This window comes from Delphinapterus leucas, chromosome 2, assembly GCF_059928025.1.
Source record: "Delphinapterus leucas isolate spDelLeu-1000000601 "Yukka" chromosome 2, BTC_Dleu_Yukka2, whole genome shotgun sequence".
Classification (NCBI taxonomy): Eukaryota; Metazoa; Chordata; class Mammalia; order Artiodactyla; family Monodontidae; genus Delphinapterus; species Delphinapterus leucas.
Genome location: NC_143130.1, coordinates 168,851,805 through 168,874,948, shown reverse-complemented (window position 1 = coordinate 168,874,948; position 23,144 = coordinate 168,851,805). Strand labels below are relative to the sequence as shown.

At 45.8% G+C, this 23,144-nt stretch overlaps 1 protein-coding gene across 2 annotated transcripts in view; it reads left to right on the top strand.

Moving 5' to 3' along the window:
* Nucleotides 1-10,081: 10,081 nt before the first annotated feature.
* CCDC88C (coiled-coil and HOOK domain protein 88C) overlaps nucleotides 10,082-23,144 on the top strand; it is a 127,450-nt gene continuing 114,387 nt past the window's right edge. For both annotated transcript variants that reach the window (XM_022576274.2, XM_022576273.2), the window contains exons 1-3: nucleotides 10,082-10,946; nucleotides 11,699-11,799; nucleotides 18,815-18,923. In XM_022576274.2, the coding sequence (XP_022431982.2) occupies nucleotides 10,887-10,946; nucleotides 11,699-11,799; nucleotides 18,815-18,923 (270 nt within the window). In that variant the 5' untranslated portion in view covers nucleotides 10,082-10,886. The remainder of the gene's footprint in view (nucleotides 10,947-11,698; nucleotides 11,800-18,814; nucleotides 18,924-23,144) is intronic.

The following is a 23,144-nucleotide window of genomic DNA, read 5'->3' as shown; positions in this document are numbered from 1 at the left end:
CTTCTGCCTGAGGGGCAGGCTTCAAGTCTGGCACACATCCAGGTGCCTACAGAGATGCTCTCAGGGAATGTAGGGCAGGGGACTCCGTCTTTACGTTCTCCCTCTGCCTTGTTCCAGCTTGCCTGTATCTCCCAGAGAAGAGCTTTACACTCATTTACAGCCCCAATTTTCGCAACTTTCACCAAGGGGACACCTCCAAACTGACGGACTCTGGTGGCCAACAGGGCTTATGCTTGCAGGTCTACAGAACTCTGCACAGTTGGATACTTTATAATTGCATACTTAAAAGCTGCTGCCTGAGGGTCTGGCTTCCAATCAGCCTGAATCTAGGTGCTGAGATCCTCCCGTTTGAGACATGAACAGGTCTTGGCACATCCTCAACTACTGGGAGCCATTAAAAGTAAAATAAGCTCGCTTGCACAATCATAAAGGTTTGAAAGACAACCAAGAGCTATAGGGCAAGTGTGAATGCCAAAGTTCATCTTCTACATGTGGCCACTCCTTCAAGACGAAGAGAGGTGGCTGTTTTATCTAATGCACAGAAACCAACACGTAGTCAAGCAAAGTGAGGAAACAGAATATGTTCCAAATGGAAGAACAGGAATAAACCTCAAATAAAAACTTTAATGAAAGAGATAAATAATTTACCTGATAAAGAGTAATGGTCATAAAAATGCTCAGCAAACTTGGGAGAAGAATAGATGAACATAGTGAGAACTTCAACACAGAGAAAATACAGAAATTAGCAAATAGAAGTCACAGAGCTAAAAAATACACTAACTGTACTGACACTAGGGGGGTTCAACAGTAGACTAGATGAAACAGAAGACAAGATCTGTGAACTTGAAAACAGGGCAGTGGAACTCATGCAATCATATCAGCAAAAAGAAAAAAGAATTTAAAAAGTGAAGACGGGGAATTCCCTGGCAACCCAGTGCTTAGGACTCGGTGCTGTCACTGCCATAGCCTGGGTTCAGTCCCTGGTCGGGGAACTAAGATCCCACAAGCCACATGGCATGACCAAAAAAAAAAGTGAAGACAGCTTAAGGAAATTATAGGACAACATCAAACACACAAACATTCTCATTATAGGGGTCTCAAAAGGAGAAGAGAGAGAGAAAGAAAGGTGCAGAAAAGTTATTTGAAGATAGAATGGCAGAAGATTTCCCTAGCTTGGGGAAGGAAACAGATGTCCAGGTCCAGGAAGCACAGACAGCTCCAAATAAGATAAACATAAAGAGATGCACACAAAGACACATTATACTTAAAATGTCAAACGTTAAAGACAAGAAGAGAGTCTTAAAAGGAGAAAGAGAACAACAACTTCTTCTATATAAGGGAACCCCCATAAGACTATCAGATATTTCAGCAGAACTTTGCAGGCCAGAAGGGAGTGGCACAATATATTCAAGGTGATACAAGAAAAAAACTTCCTGGCAAAGTTAACACTCAGATTGAAGGAGAGATAGAGTTTTGCAGACAAGCAAAAAACTAAAGGAGTTCATCACCATTAAACCAGGCTTACAAGAAATAAGGGACTGCTTTACACTGAAAAGGAAGGGTGCTAATTAGTAACAAGAAAATATATGAAAGTATAAATCTCACTGGTAAAGGTAAATATATAGTAAAGATAGCAGACTATTCACTTATAAAGCTAATATGAAGGTTAAAAGGTAAAAGTAGTAAAAATAACTATACAGCAATTAGTCAAGGGATACAGAAGATAAAAGATGTTAAATATGACATCAAAAACAAAAAACTTTGGGAGGGAGTAAAAATGTAGAGCTTTAGAGCATGTTCAAACTTAAGTCATCAACTTATAATAGATTGCAACAAATATAAGTTATTATATCTAAGTCTCATGGTAACCACAAAGCAAAAACCTGTAGTAGATACACAAAAGACAGTGAGAAAGGAATCTAAGCATACTACTAAACAAAGTCATTGAAGCACAAAGAAATAGAGCAAGAGATGAAGAAAGGAAGAGAGAGGAACTACAAAACATCCAGAAAACAATTAATAAAATGGCAATAAGTATATATCTATCAATAATTACTTTAAATGCAAATGGACTAAATTCTCCAATCAAAAGACAGAGCAGCTGGATAAAAAAACAAAAAAGAACACCCCAGTATATGCTTCCTATAAGAGACTCACTTTGGATGTAAGGACACGTATAAACTGAAAGTGAAGAGATGGAAAAAGATATTCCATGCAAATGAGGAAACCAAAAGAAAGCTGGGGTAACTATACTTACATTAGACAAAATAAACTTTAAAACAAAGACTGTAAAGAAGCATAGCATTACATAATGATAAAGGAGTCAATCTGACAAGAGAATATAACATTTGTAAATATTTATGCACCCAACATAGGAGCACTTAAATTTATAAAGCAAATACTAACAGATCTAAAGGGAAAAATAGCCAGCAATACAATAATAATAGGGGATTTTAATACCCCAATTACATCAATGATCATCCAGAGAGAAAATCAGTAAGGTAACATCAGCTTTAAAGGACACTTTAGACCATACGGTATTAACAGATATATACAAAACATTCCATACAAAAGCAGCGGAACATAAATTCTCCTTAAGGGCACATGCAACATTTTTCAGGATAAATCATATGCTACGCCACAAAACAAGTCTTAGTAAATTTAAGAATACTGAAATCATATCAAGCATCTTTTGTGACCACAACAGTATGAAATGAAATCAATTATAAGAAGAAAACTGGAAAATTCACAAATATATGAAGATTAACAACATGCTGATAAACCAGTGGGCTAATGAAGAAATCAAAAGTGAAATTAAAAATACCTGAGACATTAATGAGGGATTGCTTGCCTCAGAGGCATTTCACAGAAGCAGGCTTGGTCCTGACCAGCAGCATCCTAGGCTGTCAGGATAGACACAAACTGGGGCTCTTCCATCTGTGAAATCCCCCAAATCACAGCTGCTGACCTAGAATTTTTTAGACCCTCTCAGCCTTTTAAGGCCAAAGGAACTCAGTGGCAAACACTCCTGGGGAGGTCTTCCTTTCCTTGCTACATCTTCAAATTAAATTAAGGTGAATGATCACAGCTAAATTTGAGAAATTATTAGCGCAACTGTCAATCAAATTCTCTAGATGGAAAATATTATTCTTTAGACAGAATCTGAGTTCAGAACCCATCTAGGATTTTTCAGCACCCTTGGGATCAACTTAAAAATTCCATTACCTTTCTTTCCAACACAGACGTCCATCAGGGTAATGTGGTCGGGTTTTCTTCCAAGGCACTCAACTTGACAAATCTGGTCACAGAGAGGAAAATATTGGTAAAGATGTCAAAAATAACAGACAATGGCATTCAAAATATTTGGCCCATCTCTAACCTTAGTCATTTGCCCTAGTGAAGTAAAGCAAAGAGCTAGTTAGTTGGGGGTTTTTTGGGGGGTAGATTTTTGGAATTAGTGTAGATAATAATTATTTAGCTCCTACATTTAGACCTAAGAGTGAATTTTTGCATATAGTGGGAGGAAAGGTATACTTTTTTTTTTTTGCCTTGGCATCTTTGTTGGAAAGCAATTGATTGTGACCATAAGGGCTTATTTCTGGACATGCCATTCTGTTTTATTGACCCATATGTCTACGTTTATGCCAATACAAGGTTGTCCCAGGGAATTCCCTGGCAGTCCAGTGGTTAGGACTCCGTGCTTTCATTGCCAAGGTTGCAAGTTCTATTCCTGATTGGAGAACTAAGATCCCACAAGGGCCAAAAAAAAAAAAAAAGATTGTCCTGATTACCTTTGTAGAAAGCTTTGAAACCAGGTAGTGTATCCCAACTTAGTTATTTTTCAAAACTGTGTGGCTCTTCTATGTTCTTTGCATTTCCATGTAACTTTTAGGGTCAGGTTGTCAAATTCTATTATACCAAAAAAGATTTTCGTGGGGATTATGTGAAATCTCTAGATCAATTTAGGGAGGACTGCCTCTTTAACAGTAATTGAGCCTTCTAATTGATGTCCATGGTACACCTCTCCATTTAATCAGACGTTCAGGTGAGTATCTCAGCAATGTTTTAGGAGTTTTGGTGCCTAGTTCTTGCACTTTTTTGTTAAATTGATTCCCAAGTATTTTGTTCTTTTTGATGCTATTGTGAATGAAATTGCTTTTTAATTTCATTTCTGAATTGTTCATTGTTAGCACATTAAAATATAATTAACTTCCTAAAAAAATAAAAATACCTGAGACAAATGAAAACTGAAATACAAAATACCAAAATTTATGGGATGCAGTAAAAGCAAGTCTAAGAGGGAAATACATAGTGATAAATGTTTGCCTCAAGAAACAACAACAATCTCAAACAAATAACTTTATACCTCAAAAAACTGGAAAAAGAAAAACAAAGCCCAAAGTTAGTAGAAGGAAGGAAATAACAAAGATCAGAGTGGAAATAAATGGAATACAGACTAAAAAGACAATAGAAAAGATCAATAAAACTAAGAGCTAGAAGTTGGTTCTTTGAAAAGATAAACAAAATTGGCCAACATTCAACCAGACTGACCAAAATAAAGAGAGGAATCAAAAAATAAGATCAGAAATTAAAAAGGAGACATTATGGGCTTCCCTGGTGGCGCAGTGCTTGAGAGTCCACCTGCCGATGCAGGGGACACGGGTTCATGCCCCAGTCCGGGAAGATCCCACATGCCGCGGAGCGGCTGGGTCCGTGAGCTGTGGCCGCTGGGCCTGTGCGTCCGGAGCCTGTGCTCGGCAACGGGAGAGGCCACAGCAGTGAGAGGCCCATGTACCGCAAAAAAAAAAAAAAAAGGAGACATTACAACTGATCCAAAGGATGGTAAGAGACTACTATGAACAACTATAGAACAAACTGGACAACCTAGAAAAAATGAGTAAATTCCTAGAAACATACAACCTTCCAAAACTGAATTATGAAGAAATATAAAATCTGAATAGACCAACCATTAATAAGGAGACTGAATCAGTAATCAAACACTTCCCAACAAACAAAAGTCTAGGGCAAGACAACTTACTGGTGAATTCTACCAAAACATTCAAGGAATAAATATCATTCCTACTCAAACTCTTCCAGAAATAAGAGGAAGAAACACTTCCAAACTCATTTTATGAGACCAGCATTACCCTGATAATGCAAAACCAGATAAGGATGCCACAAGAAAATTATAGACCAATATCACTGATGAACACAGATGCAAAAATCCTCAATAAAATATGAGCAAGCCAAATTCAACTATACATTAAAAATGATCATATCCATCATCAAATGGGATCATCCCAGGGATGCAATCATGGTTCAAAGTCTTCAAATCAATCAATGTGATACACCACATTAACAAAATGAAGGATAAAAATCATACATGCAGAAAAAGCATTTGACAAAATTCAACATCTGTTTACGGTAAAAACTCCCAACCAAGTGGGTAGAGAGGAAATATACCTCAACATAATAAAGGCCATCTATGACAAGGCCACAGCTAACATCATACTGAACTGTGAAAAGTTGAAAGCTTTTTCTCTAAGATAAGAAACAAGATAAAGATGCCTACTCTCACCACTTTCTTTTCAACATGGTATTAGAAGTCCTAGCCAGAACAATTAGGCAAGAAAAAAAAAAATAAAAGGTATCCAAATCAGAAAGGAAGAAGTAAAACTGTTACTGTTGGCAGATGACATATTATATATAGAAAATCCAAGAGACCCCACCAAAAAAACTACTAAACTAATAAACGAATTCAGTAAAGTTGCAGGATACAATATCAATATACAAAATCTGTTGCAGTTCTACAAACTAATAACTATCAGAAAGACAAATTAAGGAAATAATCCCATTTAAAATTGCATCAAAAAAGGGACTTCCCTGGTGGTGCAGTGGTTAAGAATCTGCCTGCCAATGCAGGGGACACGGGTTTGAGCCCTGGTCCAGGAAGATCTCACATGCCGCGGAGCAACTAAGTCCGTGAGCCATAACTACTGAGCCTGCAATCTAGAGCCCGCAAGCCATAACTACTGAACCCGTGCACCACAACTACTGAAGCCCATGTGCCTAGAGTCCGTGCTCTGCAACAAGAGACGCCACTGTAATGAGAAGCCCGTGCACCGCAATGAAGAGTAGCCCCCGCTCACCGCAACTAGAGAAAGCCTGCACGCAGCAACGAAGACCCAACGCAACCAAAAAAATATATATTGCATCAAAAAAAAATAACATACTTAGGACTAAATTTAACCATGTAGGTGAAAGACCTATACACTGAAAACTATTAAGACATTGATGAAAGAAATCAAAGACACAAATAAAATGGAACGATATTCCATGTTCATGGATTGGAAGAATTAATATTGTTAAAATGTCCAAGCTGGGGCTTCCCTGGTGGCGCAGTGGTTGAGAATCTGCCTGCTAATGCAGGGGACACGGGTTCGAGCCCTGGTCTGGGAAGATCCCATATGCTGCGGAGCAACTGGGCCCATGAGCCACAACTACTGAGCCTGCGCATCTGGAGCCTGTGCTCCGCAACAAGAGAGGCCGAGAGAGTGAGAGGCCTGCGCGCCGCGATGAAGAATGGTCCCCGCTCGCTGCAACTAGAGAAAGCCCTCGCACAGAAACGAAGACCCAACACAGCCAAAAATAAATAAATTAATTAAAAAAAAATGTCCAAGCTACCCAAAACAATATACAGATTCAATGCAATCCCTATCAAAATTCCAATGGCACTTTCCACAGAAATAGGAAAAAATAATCCTAACATTTATATGAAACTATGAAGACCATGAAGAGCCAAAGAAATGTTGAGAAAGAAGAACAAAGCTGGAGGCATTATACTTCCTGATTTCAAACTATATTACAATGCTGTAGCAATCAAAATAGAATGGTATTGAATAAAAACATCACATATGTCAATGGAACATAATAGAGTCCAGAAATAAACCCACCCATATATGGTCAATTATTTTATGACACAGGAGCCAAAAATATGCAATGGGGAAAGGACGTTCTCTTCAATAAATGGTGTTGGGAAAACTGGACAGCTACCTGCAAAATAATGAAACTAGACCCCTATCTTATACCATACACAAAAACTAACTCAAAATAGATTGAGTTGAATGTAACACCTGAAAACAATAAAATTCTTAGAAGAAAACGTAGGCAGTAAGCTTCTTAACATCAATCTTGGCAATGACTTTCTAGATCTGACACCAAAAGCAAAGGTGACAAAAGCAAAAATAAACTCAGACTAAAAAGGTTCTGCACAGCAAAGAAAATCATCAACAAAATGAAAGGCAACCTATGGAATGGAAGAAAATATTTGCAAATCATATATCTGATAATGGGGTTAAAATCCAAAATATATTAAAAAAAAAAAACTCATACAACTCAACAGAAAAAACCCCAAATAATCCAATTTAAAAAATGGGCAAAGGACCTGAACAGACACTTTTCCAAAGAAGATATATGAATGGCCAACAGGTATGTGAAAAGATGGTCAGCATCATTATACTCATTAAGGAAATGCAAATCAAAAACCCGAGACATCACTTCACACCTGTTAGAATGGCTAGATTCAGAAAGACAAGAGATGACAAATGCTGGCAAAGATGTGAAGAAAAGGACTCCTGTGGATGGTTAGTGGGACTGTAAACTGGTACAGCTGCTATGGAAAACAGTACGGAGGTTCCTAAAAAAGTTAAATATAGATTTACCATATGATCCAGCAATCCCACCTTGGGGTATATACCCAAAAGAACTGAAAGCAGGGTCTTGAAGTGATACTTGTACACCCATGTTCACAGGAGCATTATTCACAATAGCTAAAACATGGAAGCAACCCAAGTGTCCATCCACTGATGAATGGATAAGCAAAATTCAATATATACATACAATGGAATAGTATTCAGCTTTAAAAAGGAAGGACGTTTTGCAATATGCTACAACATGGTTCAATCTTGAGGACATTATGCTAAGTGAAATAAGCCAGTCACAAAAAGACAAATACTGTGTGATTCCACTTAGTCAAAATAATAAAGACAGAAAATAGAATTAGGTTTTCCAGGGGCTAGAGGGAGGGAGAAGGAAAATTATAGGTATAGAGTCAGATTTACAAGATGAAGAGAGCTACAGGGATGGATGGCGGTGAGGACTGCACAACAAAGTGAATGATTTAATAAAATTAATTAAATTGTACTGAACTGTACACTTAAAAATGGTTAAGATGGTAAATTTTATGTTATGTATATTTTAACACAAAAAATTATGAAATTAACATATGCTCATCATAACAAAAAGTAATTACAGACATTAACAAATACCCAGTCTCCCCCCCTCCTCAAAGCTGTACAAATTATTTAAGCTCCTATCAAATTACAGAGATGCCATTAGCTTACATTGATGAGCCAGCATTTTCTGGGAAGGGGAGAAAATTCCTTTAGCAGAATGAAGAACATAATTAAAATACTACTTCTGTCTAAGAAGCAATGTATAAAGCAAATAAATTATTTTTCATGCAGAAATGAACAAGAAAAAAATTTAAGTCTCAGACACATGGAGTGAAAGCCAAGGTCTGGAGGGACAGGCAGGGGATAGAGGGCTACTGCTTAGTGTTTAGTAGATGGTCTGTGTGTTTGCTTCCTGAAGCTTATGCCCCAACCCGATGGAGACTTAGGGGAAACAACTCTTATTAAAGTAGTGGTAGAAGGGGGCAAAAGATGAGACGACAGTGAGGAAGATACCTTTATAGACCCTTTTACATGCATCACCTGAACCTCAAAATTACTCTGTAACGTCATACAGGGAAAATGTTCTTATTCTGATTTTATGGAGTAAGAGGATTTCTAGGAAGTGCCTCGTCCAGGTCATCCAGCCCTTTGAAGTCTTCCACCCCGGCAACCTGGGCACCATCCAGTTTACCTGACACCCTGCCTCATGTAGGAACAATGATGCTGAGCCAGCTCCTTCTGAATGGGGTGAGATGGGGTTGAGCCAATGAACTGCTGATGCATCAATGATAATGAATCAACACAGCAGCTAACTGACCCCAAAACAGAAATTCCTGACGTGTTTGTGGCGCAGGGACTGTCAGTATCCCCTAGTGACAAATTCTCTCCCCAGGAAGGGAAATGTCTTACCACAAACGTCAGAAAGCATTTGTCCAATGTGTTTCTCAGTGTGAAAGATTATGCTTATCAAATAACTTTAAAGATCACCTCCTTGTCTTTCCAGAGGAGTTGGGGTCAATGTGAAAAAAATTTTGCGTGCACAGAACCGGGCTTCTAAACAGAGATGGGCATAGATACACATTTTACCTCTTTTCCAACTGATTTTACAATATAGGCAATTAAGTAATCAAGGAATTAATGAATTTCTGGTGCACAAGAAAACCACATAAGCTCGAAGTTCTTCTGCAGTCTCCCGCTTTCTTTTCTGTCACCCTGACTTCCACACTTCTCTTTAGGGACCCCCCCCTAGCCGACTTGGCTACTGGGGCCACAATCTCACCCCCTCACCAGCTCAACAAGGTACCGCAGAACTCGGCTGCAATACCACACTTCACCGGTAGATGTCGGCGCCCCAACACTTGACAGAGTCAACGTTCACATTTCTGACAAGCAAACCAGCAGCCATTTAGCGCCTACTGTATACTCGCCGACAATTATGCTAGGCGCTTTCAGGTCAATACCGCACCGGTGGGCTCATCTGGGAAATGAGGAGGATTCGATTAGTTAAATTGTATAAAGTGTTTTGCACAATGACTGAATCGTAGTGTGAAATTATTACCGGCCCAAGGTGAGGCGGCAGAGACCAGCCGGGGTCCACCGCAGCTGTCTAAGCAGCGAGGTCTGCGTCTGGGCCCAGGGCTTGCTTTCCATCCAGTTGGGGCACTTGTCCTTTTTCCTGTCGCCTACCACCAAGCTGCTGGTACGTCCTCCAAGTTGGGATCCGGAATTTGGCTCCCCTCTGGCAAAGTGACGGTGGTGTTGGCGGGTGGAGGAAGGGGTGTCACAGTTGGGGCGGGTCCAGGGCGGGGCAGCTACATCATCCGCTTTCCTGCGGGCACTTATAAAAGGCGGGCAGCCAGGGAGGTGGCACGGTGGGGCGCAAGACGTCGCACTCCTAAGGTCTAAACTCAACACAAACTTTCCTCCTTTGACTTCCGGGCCTGCGCTCTACCTGCCCGCGAGACCGACCCCGGCACCTGAGGCACGCGGGCTTGGCACGCCCGCCGCGGAGCCGGGCGGGGCCTCGGCTGCACCTGGGAGGCTGCATTTGCCTGGGGCCGCCAGTCTCGGGCTGGTGGGCTCCGCTGGGCCCCCAGCGTGCGGCGTAACCGGGTCGACTTCGGCGGGCAGGGCGCCCCGGTCGGCCGCCTCCCGGGGGAAGGACAGGCCGGGACCCACGCTCCGGCGCTCCGGCCCGCACTTGGCGCTGGGGCCCTGTGGCCGACGCACACGCGCAGAGAGGAGCCAAGTGCCGGGGCCCCAAGCGCGCGGAGGGTGTGCTCGACGTAGGCGCGCGGTGGCCGCCCCAGGTGCCAGCAGCCGGGACGCCCCCTCCCCCTACGCACGTGCGGGCCGCCGCCCCCTCCGGGCTACCAGCGCAGCCGCGAGGCGGCGCGCCAATCGCCCAGGGCCGCCGAGGGGCGGGGCCGCTGCCCGCATTGTTCCTCCCCGAGCGGCAGGCCCTCCCCTTCCCCCAGTCCCGGGCGGGGCGCGGGGCCGCCGAAACCGCGGAACGTGGGCTCGCGCCCCGCCTTTGTCTCCCGGGCGCGAGCCGGCGCAGACCCGCCCCCGCCGCTCGCTGCCAGAGCCGCTTTGTGACGCGGCGCGGGGGACGGGGTCGCGGGGTGCTGAGCCGGCGGGCACAGCCTCAGCATGGACGTGACCGTCTCGGAGCTCATGGAGCTCTTCCTGCAGAGCCCGCTGGTGACCTGGGTGAGTGTGCCCGGCCCCTCGCCCCATTGTTGGGGCACTAGCTCCACTCCCGCCCTGCCTGCAGTCGCAGCAGACCCGACCCGGCCGGGGCCCCGGAAAGCCCCTGGACGCAGAGGATTCATCAGGTGCCCCCGGCCGGTCATCAGGTGTCCCGGAGTACGGGGGTATTTCCAGCTCTGGAGCCCGCGCGCCCGGTGCAGGACCCCGCCGCGCTCTCGGCCCGGCTGGGGGCTGAGCGGGTACACCTGTTCCCACCGGGGCGTTGGGCCGGAGGCCCTGGAGCGACAGTCTTCCGGTGGTCACCCTGGCCTCCCATGGCTTTGACCATTCGAGAAAAGGACCCATTCCCCAAAACATCCTCGTGTAGTTTCTGAACCCCTGAGACCAAAGGGTGGATGGCGGTGGGGATTAGGGGGTTCCCAGTAAGAACGTGTACAGGCTGCGCTGGGCGCACTGATTTCCAATGGATTTGAGACGTGAGAAATTTATTGAAAAGTCCCTTTTATTTTTTTTTTTTTCCGCTCTGACACGCCGGAGAAAAGTGGCGAGGAAGTTTTCTTTCTGCTGTCTCGCGTCTGTTGCCTGGCGCGGGGAGGGGAGAGAGGCCCTGGAGAAGGGTGCTGTTTGTTGAAGGGTGGGTGGTCTTGGGTGACCCCCTCCTGCCCACAGGGGCTCTGCTCGCCTGGAGAGCTTTAGACTGTGCGCGTGGAGGTGACTTTTCCTGCCTTTCTCTCCGTGTCCCCTACCCGCAGGTGAAAACTTTTGGCCCCTTCGGAAGCGGCAACCAGGACACCCTGACAATGTACATGGATTTAGCGGACGGCATCTTTTTGAACCAAATCATGTTGCAAATGTAAGTTATATTCGGGGAGGAAGGAAGGAGGGAATGATGCCTCAGCAAGTCGAAATTTAAGGTTGTAGAAATGGAATGTGAAGTTGCAGTGGAGGGTTCTTTGCACGTCGGGCCACTGGTTTTTTAACGTGTCTTTTCGTCGTTTGTGGGGTATGGAGAACTCCAGGACAGTGGGTTGGCAGCTTGTTTGATGAAAGGAATTTGAAATTGAGTGACTGTCATCCACATGGTGTAGATAGTGCAATTGACTTCGAACTCAGGGACTTGATTGTTGTTTGAGTAATGACACGAAAAAAACCCTTTCTTTTGGGGGGCAAGGAACTGTAACGTAGAGTGTCTGGTTACAGGAAGTGTCGGGTGGGACCGGAGCATCTGTGAGTGACTATAAAGTTTCATTCGAGGTCAGGACGCCTGTGTTTCTGAGCTCCCCTTCATCTTCCATTTTCAGTTGCCCCAGAGCAAGTACAGTTGGTTAATAAGTCCCTTCTCAGGGACTGGATTTTAAGTTACTGTGTTGGGAGAGGCGCAGGGAGCCAGAATACTGTGGTACTGTTTGTCTTGAAGCTTGAGGCTTAAACAGGGTCTTGGTGGAAGTTACACTTGCTAGCATGTTGGTCTGACCACATCCTTTCCTGTTGCTGAATTCTGCAGAGCCTGTCTGATTGACAGCCTGCCACATGTAGGTGTTGGCTCCTGCCGCTGCATTCTGTTTTTAACTCAGGAACTGCAGGGAACATGTTGGCACTGAGTGTCAGTATGATTCACAGGCACTTAAAGCAAAATAAAACATCCTGATGTTCTCTGTGGATCAGGCCCTTATGCTCACCTACTCACCTGCAACTAAGCAAATTGTCATACTGGAGCATGAACCTGTTAGCTGATGAGAATCAGCTTCGTTTTTGGCCCGCGTGGGAGGAGGAACAGTCAGCTATGGTATATTCAGAAAGTGGCTTAAATACATCTACCTACAAAGATCTATTTTAAAAAATTTCCCGAGAACATTGCTTCTTTGGTTTAAGAAGTTACCTGATGTCGTGCTCTGGGAGATACATCTCAGTCTTAATGTTTTTTTTTTTTTTTAAGGCACTACCACTGTTAGCAGTCTTGAGTTTGATTAAATTCTAAAGAGACAAATCTGTTGTCAGCTTTGGCAGCACGTCTCCGAGAACATTGATGAGAAGGAGTTTTCCTCGGGTTGTCTTGTGGCATATTCAGGTTCTGGCAACTCTTCCCCCCTCATCCTGTTAGACCCCGAAAATTGCTGGATTCCATGGGTACAGCAACCAGTGAAACTTAGAGCTGTCCTGTTTAATTAAAAAAAAAGCAGCAGTATCCCCCAGCCTTTTCATTCAGCTTTTACACCCAGGCGAGGGGAGAACAAAAGCCCTGGGACTGTTTCTCTTTCTTCCCTGACCTTTGGAATTCCTGAAGCGTTTACCACTTGCTTGTAAATCAGGAAAGCCTGTTGGACCATTCCTTTGAGAAATGCCAGCTCATCACTTGTTCACACTCGGCTCGCGGCTGAATTCAGTTTGACGGGCTTCTCCCTTCCCCTTGACAGTTTGAAACGTTATTTTCTCCTCTGTGCTTCGCCAGGGTAATCGTGCTGGAAGTGGGAACTGATACGTTTGCAGCTCTTCAGGCCTCAAGCAGTGCTTCTGGGTCCTCTGGCCAGGGTTGGACACCGAGGAGGGGACAGTGGGGAAGATGGGTGGCTTTCCAGAAGGAGGAAATCAAGGAGGGAGAGGCACAAGCAGCACGCAGTTTACTGACTGAGTGATAGGAATGACCCTGTTCCAGGTGATAGATATCAGAGCATTGTTCGCTCTTGAAAGTGGGCAGGGATTGACTGGAAAGGGGGCACAAGTGAACTTCTGAGGGTGGTAGAAATGTTCCATATATTGACCGGAGTATATTTCATCTTTCAAAACTCATCAAGGTGTAACTTAAGATATATGCATTTCACCCTAAATGTAAAAGTTACCTCAGGGGGACTTCTTGGGTGGTCCAGTGGTTAAGACTCTGTGCTTCTAATGTAGGGGGTGCAGATTCGATCCCTGGTCGGGGAACTAAGATCCCACATAAAAAATTACCTCAAAAAAACAACAACAACGAATTTCAACCCTAGTGTTGAAAGCCTAGATAGCCAGCTTGGATTCAAACCCTAGGTCTCTCTCATGCATGCTTTGTGATGCTGGGCACATCACTCAACCTCTCAGTTTCCTCACCTGTAAAGTGGGAAGGAAAGTACCTTCCTTAAGAGATGGTTGTGAGGATTAAATGATGTTAGTAATTAGCATAGTGCCTGCCACTTAATAGGTATTGGCGTTGGTTATGTACTTATGCATCCACCTTCTTAATCCAGAAAGGATTTGGGGCACCCCCTAAGAGTTCTTTTTTTTTTTTTTTCCTTTTCTGTCTACCTTTCTCCTACATTCCTAGTCTCCTAGATTACCGCATACTTCTTAGCCTTAGCTCGCTCCCAGCAAGATCTAGGGCAAAACTGGACTCTGGGACCCATATCCTAGCCCCACATCTAACACTTCTAAAGCCAAGCCTGTTTTCACTTCTCCCAAGTGGAGACGTGTTGGGCTAACTAGCAGGTAAGTGATAAGGCTGTTCTGCCTTGTCTCCCATGCTAGTAGCCCCAGCTGTCTTCAGTTCGCCTATTTTGATAAATTCTCTCCAAGTTGGTAGGACCTGAGAAAATTGCAGAGCAGTGTGCTAACCTGTTGCTGGAGTTCAGATAAGAGGCGTGTTACCTAACACTTCGGAGCCATATGGAGGCTGGCTGGGGGTCACGTGACTGCACCTGGGCATTGTCTCTGGCAACTGAAGAAGGCTGCGGTAGTAGTCTCTGGGCCCTGGCCTCCTAGTGACATCAGTGCCTGGAAGCTGGAAAGCCCTGTGGGCTCAGCTTTCAGGGGAGGCCCAGGTCTAAGAGAATTCCTGAATGAAAGTGAGGCATTGAGTGGCGTGGATGGAGATGCTTGGGAAAACTTGCTGAATAGCTCCTCTGTAAATGCAGTTTCTCTGGGTACCTACAGGTAGTCCAGGGAAAAACTAGGTGTCTGATTCACTTTGGACACATTTTTCATGGTCTCATAGGAAAATTAAGAGCTTCGACTCTAGCATCAGGCAGACAAGTTCAAATCCTCCCTCTGCCACTTACTAGTGCTCTTATCTTGGGCAAGTTACTTAAACTCTCTAAGCCTCAATCTCCTGATTTGTAATAAGGGGGACGGTATTTTATGGATTTGGGGAGGATTAAATAAGATTACGCATTATGCATGTATAGGAAATGCCCAACAAATGTCAATCATCATTATTGTTAGCGTGAAGCCCAGAGCTGGGTTTGTGTGTGTGTGCTCACGTGCGTGTGATGGTGTACATCTGTGCATGTGAGAGTGGACACCTGAACTGACACAATGGCTGTTGAGTTCAGCTAAGAACTTAGGACTGGCTGGGGCTGAGAGCTTGTGCCTGGGCAAGGCCTGCGTTAAATCCAACGCTGTTTGCTTTGTTCAGACCCCTTTCTAACCCCTTGTACTAGCTGCAAAATTACGGATAATATATTAGTTATTCAGAAGTTGGAAATAGCCTCAGACCAATGCGAGAGTTCCTTAGGCTTCTCAAAAGCATTTGAATGATAATTTTTTTCCTTAGCGTGCTGGAGGAGGAGTTATGTTCCCATTTTGCAGATGTAAAAGCTGAGGATAAAGGGGCAGATACTGATTAGTTGAATGAGTTTGTGTTGGTGCTAGAGAGTTGGAGCAAGAAAGATTTTTACTCATGAACTTGAGTGATATTCTTTCATGGCTGCAGCATATGATACTCTTTGAGTCTGTAAAAAGTTACACAAAAAAATTCACGTTTGTTGGAGGGAGGTCAGAACATACAGATGAGCAAAACAAACATTGCCTATAATTTTACCATGTCGAGGTAGCAGAATTAATATTTTGGTGTTTCCCAGATGTTGTCTATGGTATATACGTAGAATATATGTTCCTAATGTTCTCTTATACAAATTTGGGCTCCGGCTACTGTTTAACACCTTTTTATTAACCTGTGATAGATTATCAACATCTCCATCATCTGTATCAAACATAGTTTCTCATTCAGGGTTTTTTGGATTCAGTTTTAAATTTAGGAAGTCTTTGGAATATGATGAAAAGTTGGGGGCTGGCCTTTTCACAAAGGAGGGAGGCAAGGTTGCTATAAATCTAAATTATAGTTCTCTTTAAAATTTTAGGGAAAGTTGATTTCTTTTTTTCAAGTTAGAAGTTTTTATCAGAAGGAAGCCCCGGGGGCCCACACTTTGGACTTGTATCTCTCCAAGTTCGGACAAGCTACCAGATGCTTTGTTGAACCCTTGTCTCTCTCCTGTCCTCTGACGTCCTGATGTGGGGCTGTGGGGCTTTGCTTTCTAGGGCTGTCATACGAAGAAGATCCTTATTCTTAATGATGGCTTTCAGGGAAACAGCCTTGCAGTGGTTCTATGATGTCCTCTTCCTGGGACATCCTGGGATCAAGAACCAGGTACCACGTGTGCCAGTGCGGACCTGGCCTCCCTAGAATGATAACCTTTTAGTGCTGGAAGGATCCTGTGGTCATCTTGCAGATGGGCACAGTGGGGCCCAGAGAACTTTGGCCAGTCCTGGCCCCATTTCCAAACCAGAATCAGTAGCTCCTAACCCACTTCCTGCTGAGGGACAGGGCGGGGTTACACAGTGCTGGGCAGAGTGGGGATAGGCCTTCCTTCACCATAATTGACTTTTGTTCGATTGGTTTCCTAATCTCTCTTTACCCTGAGAGCCTGAGTTAAAGGAGGGAGTGCTAATGATCATGATAATTTGTCTAATTACTCATATAGAACCCCCTCCCCGACCTCCGTCACCTGACAGTCTGCCAGGCCCCGACCCTGGATCCTGGGTGTGTGTTGTGCCATTGCCCGTGCAGTGAATGTCCACATGTTTGCCAAGGTCTTCCAGCTTCTGGCATTCCTCAGGGGGTCCCCGTCTGACTTAATGAAAGCTGGGACTACAATAGCAACAAAAAACAGAAAAAGCCCTGCATGTTCTGAAGTTCTGCTATTTTAGGTAGCACGTTTGTTACGTTATGAAATTGCTTCTCATCTCTTAAGGTGTCTATAGTAAAGGGAAGAGAACTGCACCCTTAAGATAAATTACTTTGTCGTGCTAGGTGCACTTCTGTAGCTAAAATGCCTTTGTGGTTTAAATTCTGAATGCCTCCTCTGCTGCTAAATTAATTGCCACTGAACGGTTAACCTTTATTTTCTCAGTAATGAATGGCTCCAGGAGAAACATGTAACATGTAAATGGCTTGGCCAGATTCTAGTACCGTGTGGGGACAATAAGAAACGTTGTCCCCGGGCTTCCCTGGTGGCGCAGTGGTTGAGAGTCAGCGATGCAGGGGACGCGGGTTCGTGCCCCGGTCCGGGAGGATCCCACATGCCGCGGAGCGGCTAGGCCCGTGAGCCATGGCCGCTGAGCCTGTGCGTCCGGAGCCTGTGCTCTGCAGCGGGAGAGGCCACAACAGTGAGAGGCCCGCGTACCGCAAAAAAAAAAAAAAAAAAAAAAGAAACGTTGTCCCAGGACAGTTGAAAAGAGGTCCTTTGGTTGTCCCAAGGAGCCCATGTGACTGTTTTAGGAGATACAGGATGATTGAATAAAGTCCATGGCTGATTATTGCATGTGATTCATAAAGGGGTTTGCATATACACAATACAGTGTAGGGACTCATAGTGTTTATATCAAATATTTACTTAGTGGTTGAATTTTAAACAGCTTGTGTTATTAAGAAGTTGTGCTTATAGTGGCATTTGAAATAATTTCTATTTTTAGATTTTTTTTTCCTGTTTGTCAGCTTTGTATAAATTATTGGCTTTGAATGAGCTGAATGGCATTGGAATTGATCTGCTTAACTCCCCAAATTCCCCTTCTTGTCCTCTCATCGTCATCATGATCGAGGGGCCCGAGCACCGAGGAAGGAGGAAGAGGCCTGTCTCTCCTCCATCACAGCAGCCCCTGGAAGGCTCAGCACCCTTAGCACAGGGCTCGGATGACAGAAGAAACTGTGAAGACAGCCCTCATTTGAATGAAACATCCTTTGTGGTGCCTTGGGACAGTCGAATGGCAGGGAGGGCTATGTTAGGAAAAGCTGTGTGGGGTACATGGGGAGAGGGAAGAGAAATCCGTTCTGTTGAGTCTGTTCTCTTCAAATAGGAAATATTTTTTGACACTGAGAATTTTTGAGAAATGTCCTGTATGTAGATGAGTGAAATTATAAATCACTTGATTCAGATTTCTAGTTTCATCACAAGCAGACCTGACTTTTGCCTGAGGTTGGAAAATAAATGACACTTTGGGGGTTTCCCACAGGAATTACTTGTGTCTCTTCACATTTCTCATAGGGTGTGTTGTATACCACATAGTGTCACGTGCTCATGGTGGTGGTTTTTGAGATAGAATTGTGCCCCTGGAATGTAAATCACAGGCAAGGGCAATTTGGTGACATAGGCAGGAGACCGGTTTGAAATGGAACATCAGTGACTTTACTGGTTTATGAAGTCAGGAAGCGTACTGTTTCCCCCTTTTCCATCTTTCTTGATATTTCCCGTAGTTTGCTTTGGTCAGCTTTGAATTCTTTTTAATCGTAAAATATATTTGGGGGGTAGGTTATTGATGTTTACACAGTGCAACTTTTGGGTCTGCAGTGACACTTGGTTGTTTATGGGTGCTCTGGGGCCAGAAATAACATTACTTAAGGGCCGGTGGGGGGCTAAGTGCTTGCGGGGGGGACAGGAGGTGATGTGGCTCCCTGGAGGTCCACGGCTTGGCAGTGGCAGAATTAGGACTTGACTTGAGCCACTCTGTCACAACTGCATAGTAACCTAGGCTTGGAGAGGACCGAATGCTCAGTAGCGGCTGGGGTAGGATGGGGTGTGACAGATGCTGGGAGATGCAATTTTCCATTCTCATTTTTCTTCCCCTAGAGATCCCAGGCCAACAAATCAACGCATCAACAAACACGTCAACAATGATGTGAACCTTCGTATTCAGAACTTGACCATCTTGGTGAGAAACATTAAGACCTACTACCAGGTAAGGTGGGCCCCCCCCGCGCCGCCCTCCCCGGGTTCTGTGCGTCTGGCAGTACCGTCATTTGAACAGTTTCCCTACAGGAAGCCAAGAGGAAACGGTGGTCAGGCATCTGCTTGTTGAAACTTGGTGTGTTTGCACATGCATCCCTTTTTTTGGCATTGTGAGAAGGGTCAGAGGTGGGATTGCTTTACTTTGTCCAGGGAATGTTCTTTGAGCCGTGTGCAAAACATCGTGCCTGGTGCTGTGAGGGCCCCAGAGACGAGCCTTGGTTTGCAGCCACGGCCCAAGCACACAGTCGAGTGGGGACTGGCTGGCACGGGCTCTGGGAGGGGCAACCTGACACGGTTATCACCCACAGCTCCGTGAGTCTGTACAGGAGTGATTCAAAGCGTTGAGGGACAAAAGGGACCACAGAAGGGTTATGTTCAGGCCAAATATATAATCAGTGAGCGCCCAGCTGGCAGACAGGAGCACCGGGTTCACAGTATGGGGTATCTGCTTGTGAAATGCTCCCCATATCTCATTAGAAGGCAGTCGGTGGGTCAGACAGGAGGGCCCAAAGGGGGAAGGGCTGTGAAAATCCCCATCCCAGCCCCGGAAAGGTTGGGTGAGAATCTCTGATGATGTTCGTGATCTTTAGATAGCCGGCATTGATGGGAAACATATTTAAACTTTGCACCTCAGAGCCCTGATTGTCAAACTTAGCAGTGAAACTTTTTCCCCCATTTGATTTTCTTGAGTCCCCAGGTGAAGCCCTAGCAAATCTGATTGACTTGAGGGCTGGGGGACTCTAGCGCCCTCAGCTCAGCCCCTCTTTCTCCAGGGCATCTCTGTGGGTTCCCAGGACCCCAGGGAACACAGTTTGAGAATCACTGCTCAAGAACCAGTCTCCTTCCAGATTCACACTGGGGTTTCACTGAACCCTCTGCCTCTGAGACCTCCCCTAGCACTCAGCTTCCTGGGCTGTAACTTAGTCCTGGTTCTGGGGCTTGGGAGAATCTTCAGAGTCATGAGGTCCCTGTCACCATGAGGAAGCCCTCCACCCAGCTGTGGCTTCCCTCTCTGCCCTCGTGCAGTGGTGCTGGTTCTGAGGTCGCTGGCCAGGCGGCCAGGTGGAGTTTGCACTGTGGCGTTGGGCTGGGTGCCGGGTCCAGTTCCTGCAGAGGTCTGTGGTTGCTGCTGGATCTGAAAAAAAGGAGGGAAAAGGAGGGAGTGGACAGTGTCTTGGGTTTTCTGAGATGATTATTTCCATTTTCCTCCCACTGGGGTCAGGGTACATGAGAGGGGGCTTGGGGTGCTGGGATGTTTTGCTTGTGTGGCCAATTCAGCAAGCCCCTTGTGCTCATTCCATGGCCCGTTGGTGGCACAGCACCGTGGACACTCCGAGCAGCCTTTGGGAGGCTTGGCACCAGGCCCATGCTTTAGTAACAGAGGCCAGCTGTGCTGAGGAGGGGTCCGGGGGTGCGGGAGAGCCCTGTGAGAACTGGATCTATAGGGATGACGGGGGTTTGTTTCCTTGCTGAGGAGAGCCACTGCCAGGGCTGGGCACACTGTCAGCAGGTGGGTCTCAGCTACTGCTTCCCTCGTGACAGCCGCAGTCAGGGGAAATGGGTGCTGCCAGTGAACTTGGGCCGGGTGTGGAGGGGGGCTGCCTGGTGGCCATGGTGATTGTTTAGCAGCTACTCGGGGCTTGATCTCTGGCTGCAGGCACCATTCATGGTAAGCAGTGCTTTTGACGCTGTGTGCTAAGTGCCAGGGGAAGCAGGTGGTGCTAACAGTTGTAGACAAGACCCCTAACTCTGGACAGGTGAGTCTCCTGCCCCAGGTGTGGCTGGGAGGTGGTAACCCTCCCTGCAAGCGCTGGGGTGGAGGTGAGGTTTCTGGCTCTGTACGCAGCATGGAACAATCAGGTGCTTGCTGCAGGCTCTTTGGCCTGGTAGGTGCTGCCCTCTGGGCTTGGCGGCCCAGTAGGACACATGCTGGTGGCACTCAGCAGCTCTGACAGTCCAGTCTGGGCCGGCCAAAGGGCTTGAGACCCTCTACTTGGAGGTAACGTGCCCCTCTTAGGGCACGGTGCCGAGTTCCAGAAGATGGGAGACAGTCACAGGAAGGAAACGATTGCTAGTCCATTCTCAGGGCCCAGACTTATGGGTAGAAAAGAGGACCCTGCATCCTTGTTCTGTTTCTGCGCTGTTAGCTCTTTGAGGGCAGGGCTGCTGTGTATTGGCAGCCTCAGCTCCAACCTGGAGCAAATGTTTGCTGAAAGCACTTGCTAAAGGCCATGAGGTGTCCCTGACCCTCAGCCAGCCCTGCTCCCTTGGAGGAAGCCGGCAGGACACTGCCCTTTGGGCTGACACAGCTTAGGTGTGGGCAGCGTTCTGTTGTGTATTTTTTCCTTCCAACTTATGATAAAATAAAGTTTAGTTCTGCCTATATAAGTAATATGTGCTCTTAATAAACAGCTTAGAAAACAAACAAGTAGCAAGAAGAAAAGAACCACTCATAACCCCACCACCCAGAGACAATCACTATTAACATTTTTAGAGCTTCCTTCCAGTTTTTGCATGAATAGTTTTTTGCTGTTGTTTCGTTTTTTGTTTTTAACATCTTTATTGGAGTATAATTGCTTTACAGTGGTGTGTTCGTTTCTGCTTTATAACAGTGAATCAGTTATACATATACATATATCCCCATATCCCCTCCCTCTTGCGTCTCCCTCCCACCCTCCCTATCCCACCCCTCTAGGTGGTCACAAAGCACCGAGCTGATCTCCCTGTGCTATGCGGCTGCTTCCCACTGGCTATCTATTTTACGTTTGGTAGTGTATATATGGCCTTGTCACTCTCTCACTTTGTCCCAGCTTACCCTTCCCCTTCCCCGTGTCCTTAGGTCCATTCTCTACATCTGCATCTTTATTCCTGTCCTGCCCCTAGGTGCTTCATGACCATTTTTTTTTTTTTTTTTAGATTCCATATCTGTGTGTTAGCCTACGGTATTTGTTTTTCTCTTTCTGACTGACTTCACTCTGTATGGCAGATGCCTGAATAGTTTTTGTTTTACACCGTTGTGGTCGGGACATACATACAATGGCATACCCTGCCTATTTTCCTTACCACCTGACAATTGTAGCATAAACATACAATAACAATAATGGGTTATTATTTTAAAGGGACATTCAAGGAAGTTTCCCAAAAGAAGTACTGCCCAGCATCCCCTTGTGAGAGAGACCCTGCAGGTTGTAAGGGCTTGGGGTGAAGTGAGACAAACGTGGTTCTTACTGTGGCTGGGGTGGCTGGGAGGGTGGGAGGTCACCCCTTCGGGAGGGGGACTTCCTCTTGCCATGGCTTTTCAGTAGACACACCAAGGTCATGGAGTCCAGCCCCGGGTCTTGTTTGCAAAGCAGTGGTTTGGCCGCCCCCAGGCTGTCCCCTTCTTTTCTGAGGCACGTGGGGCAGGGACAGTCAGCAGGGACAGGGGCCCCTCGTAAATAGCATGGGCTTCTTTCACAAGGAAGCTCAAGTTTTGCCCCTGAAAAGCCCTGGAGACAGAAAAGGTCCTTGACATTTTTCTGGGGCAGAGGACAGGCAGTGGGTGAGAACCAGCATGGCCAGGTTCAGTCTGACCACCAGTGTCGCAGGCCTCCCTCTGACCTGCTGCTCGGACTCTTCTGGGGTTGGCGCCTGGAATCGGCATTTTCAGAAGTTCCCCAGCTGTTTGAGTCTTAACATCCTTCCAACAGGATGGGGAATCAGCAGGCTAGAGATAGAGAGGTGGTTCTCAAAGTATAGAGAGGTGGTTCTCAAAGTGTGGTCCCCAGACCAGCAGCATCAGCGTCACCTGGGAACTTGTTAGAGATGCAGGTTGTCAGGCCCCTCCCCCAGACCTGCTGTGGAGGTCCAGTAGTCTGCAGCTTAACAAGCCCTCCAGGTGATTCTGATGCACATGCGTGGGAACTAGTGGGTTAGAGCATTTCTAGTGATGTCTAGGAGGGGCACCTTCAGCCAGGTCTCCTGGGGTGGAGAGGGCTCAGTTCTCACCAGGTAACTCCTCTCCATCACATACAATGGACACATATCTCATCTGCCCCAGGACGGGAAGAGGAGAGGCTCTGTGGAGAGAGGCTGCAAAGATGAGGGGGTGACCAGAGGGAATAGGTGTCACTGAGGGAGTTGCTGGGAAGGGGCAGAGGAAGCCAGAGTTGGACAGGACCTTGGGAAGAGC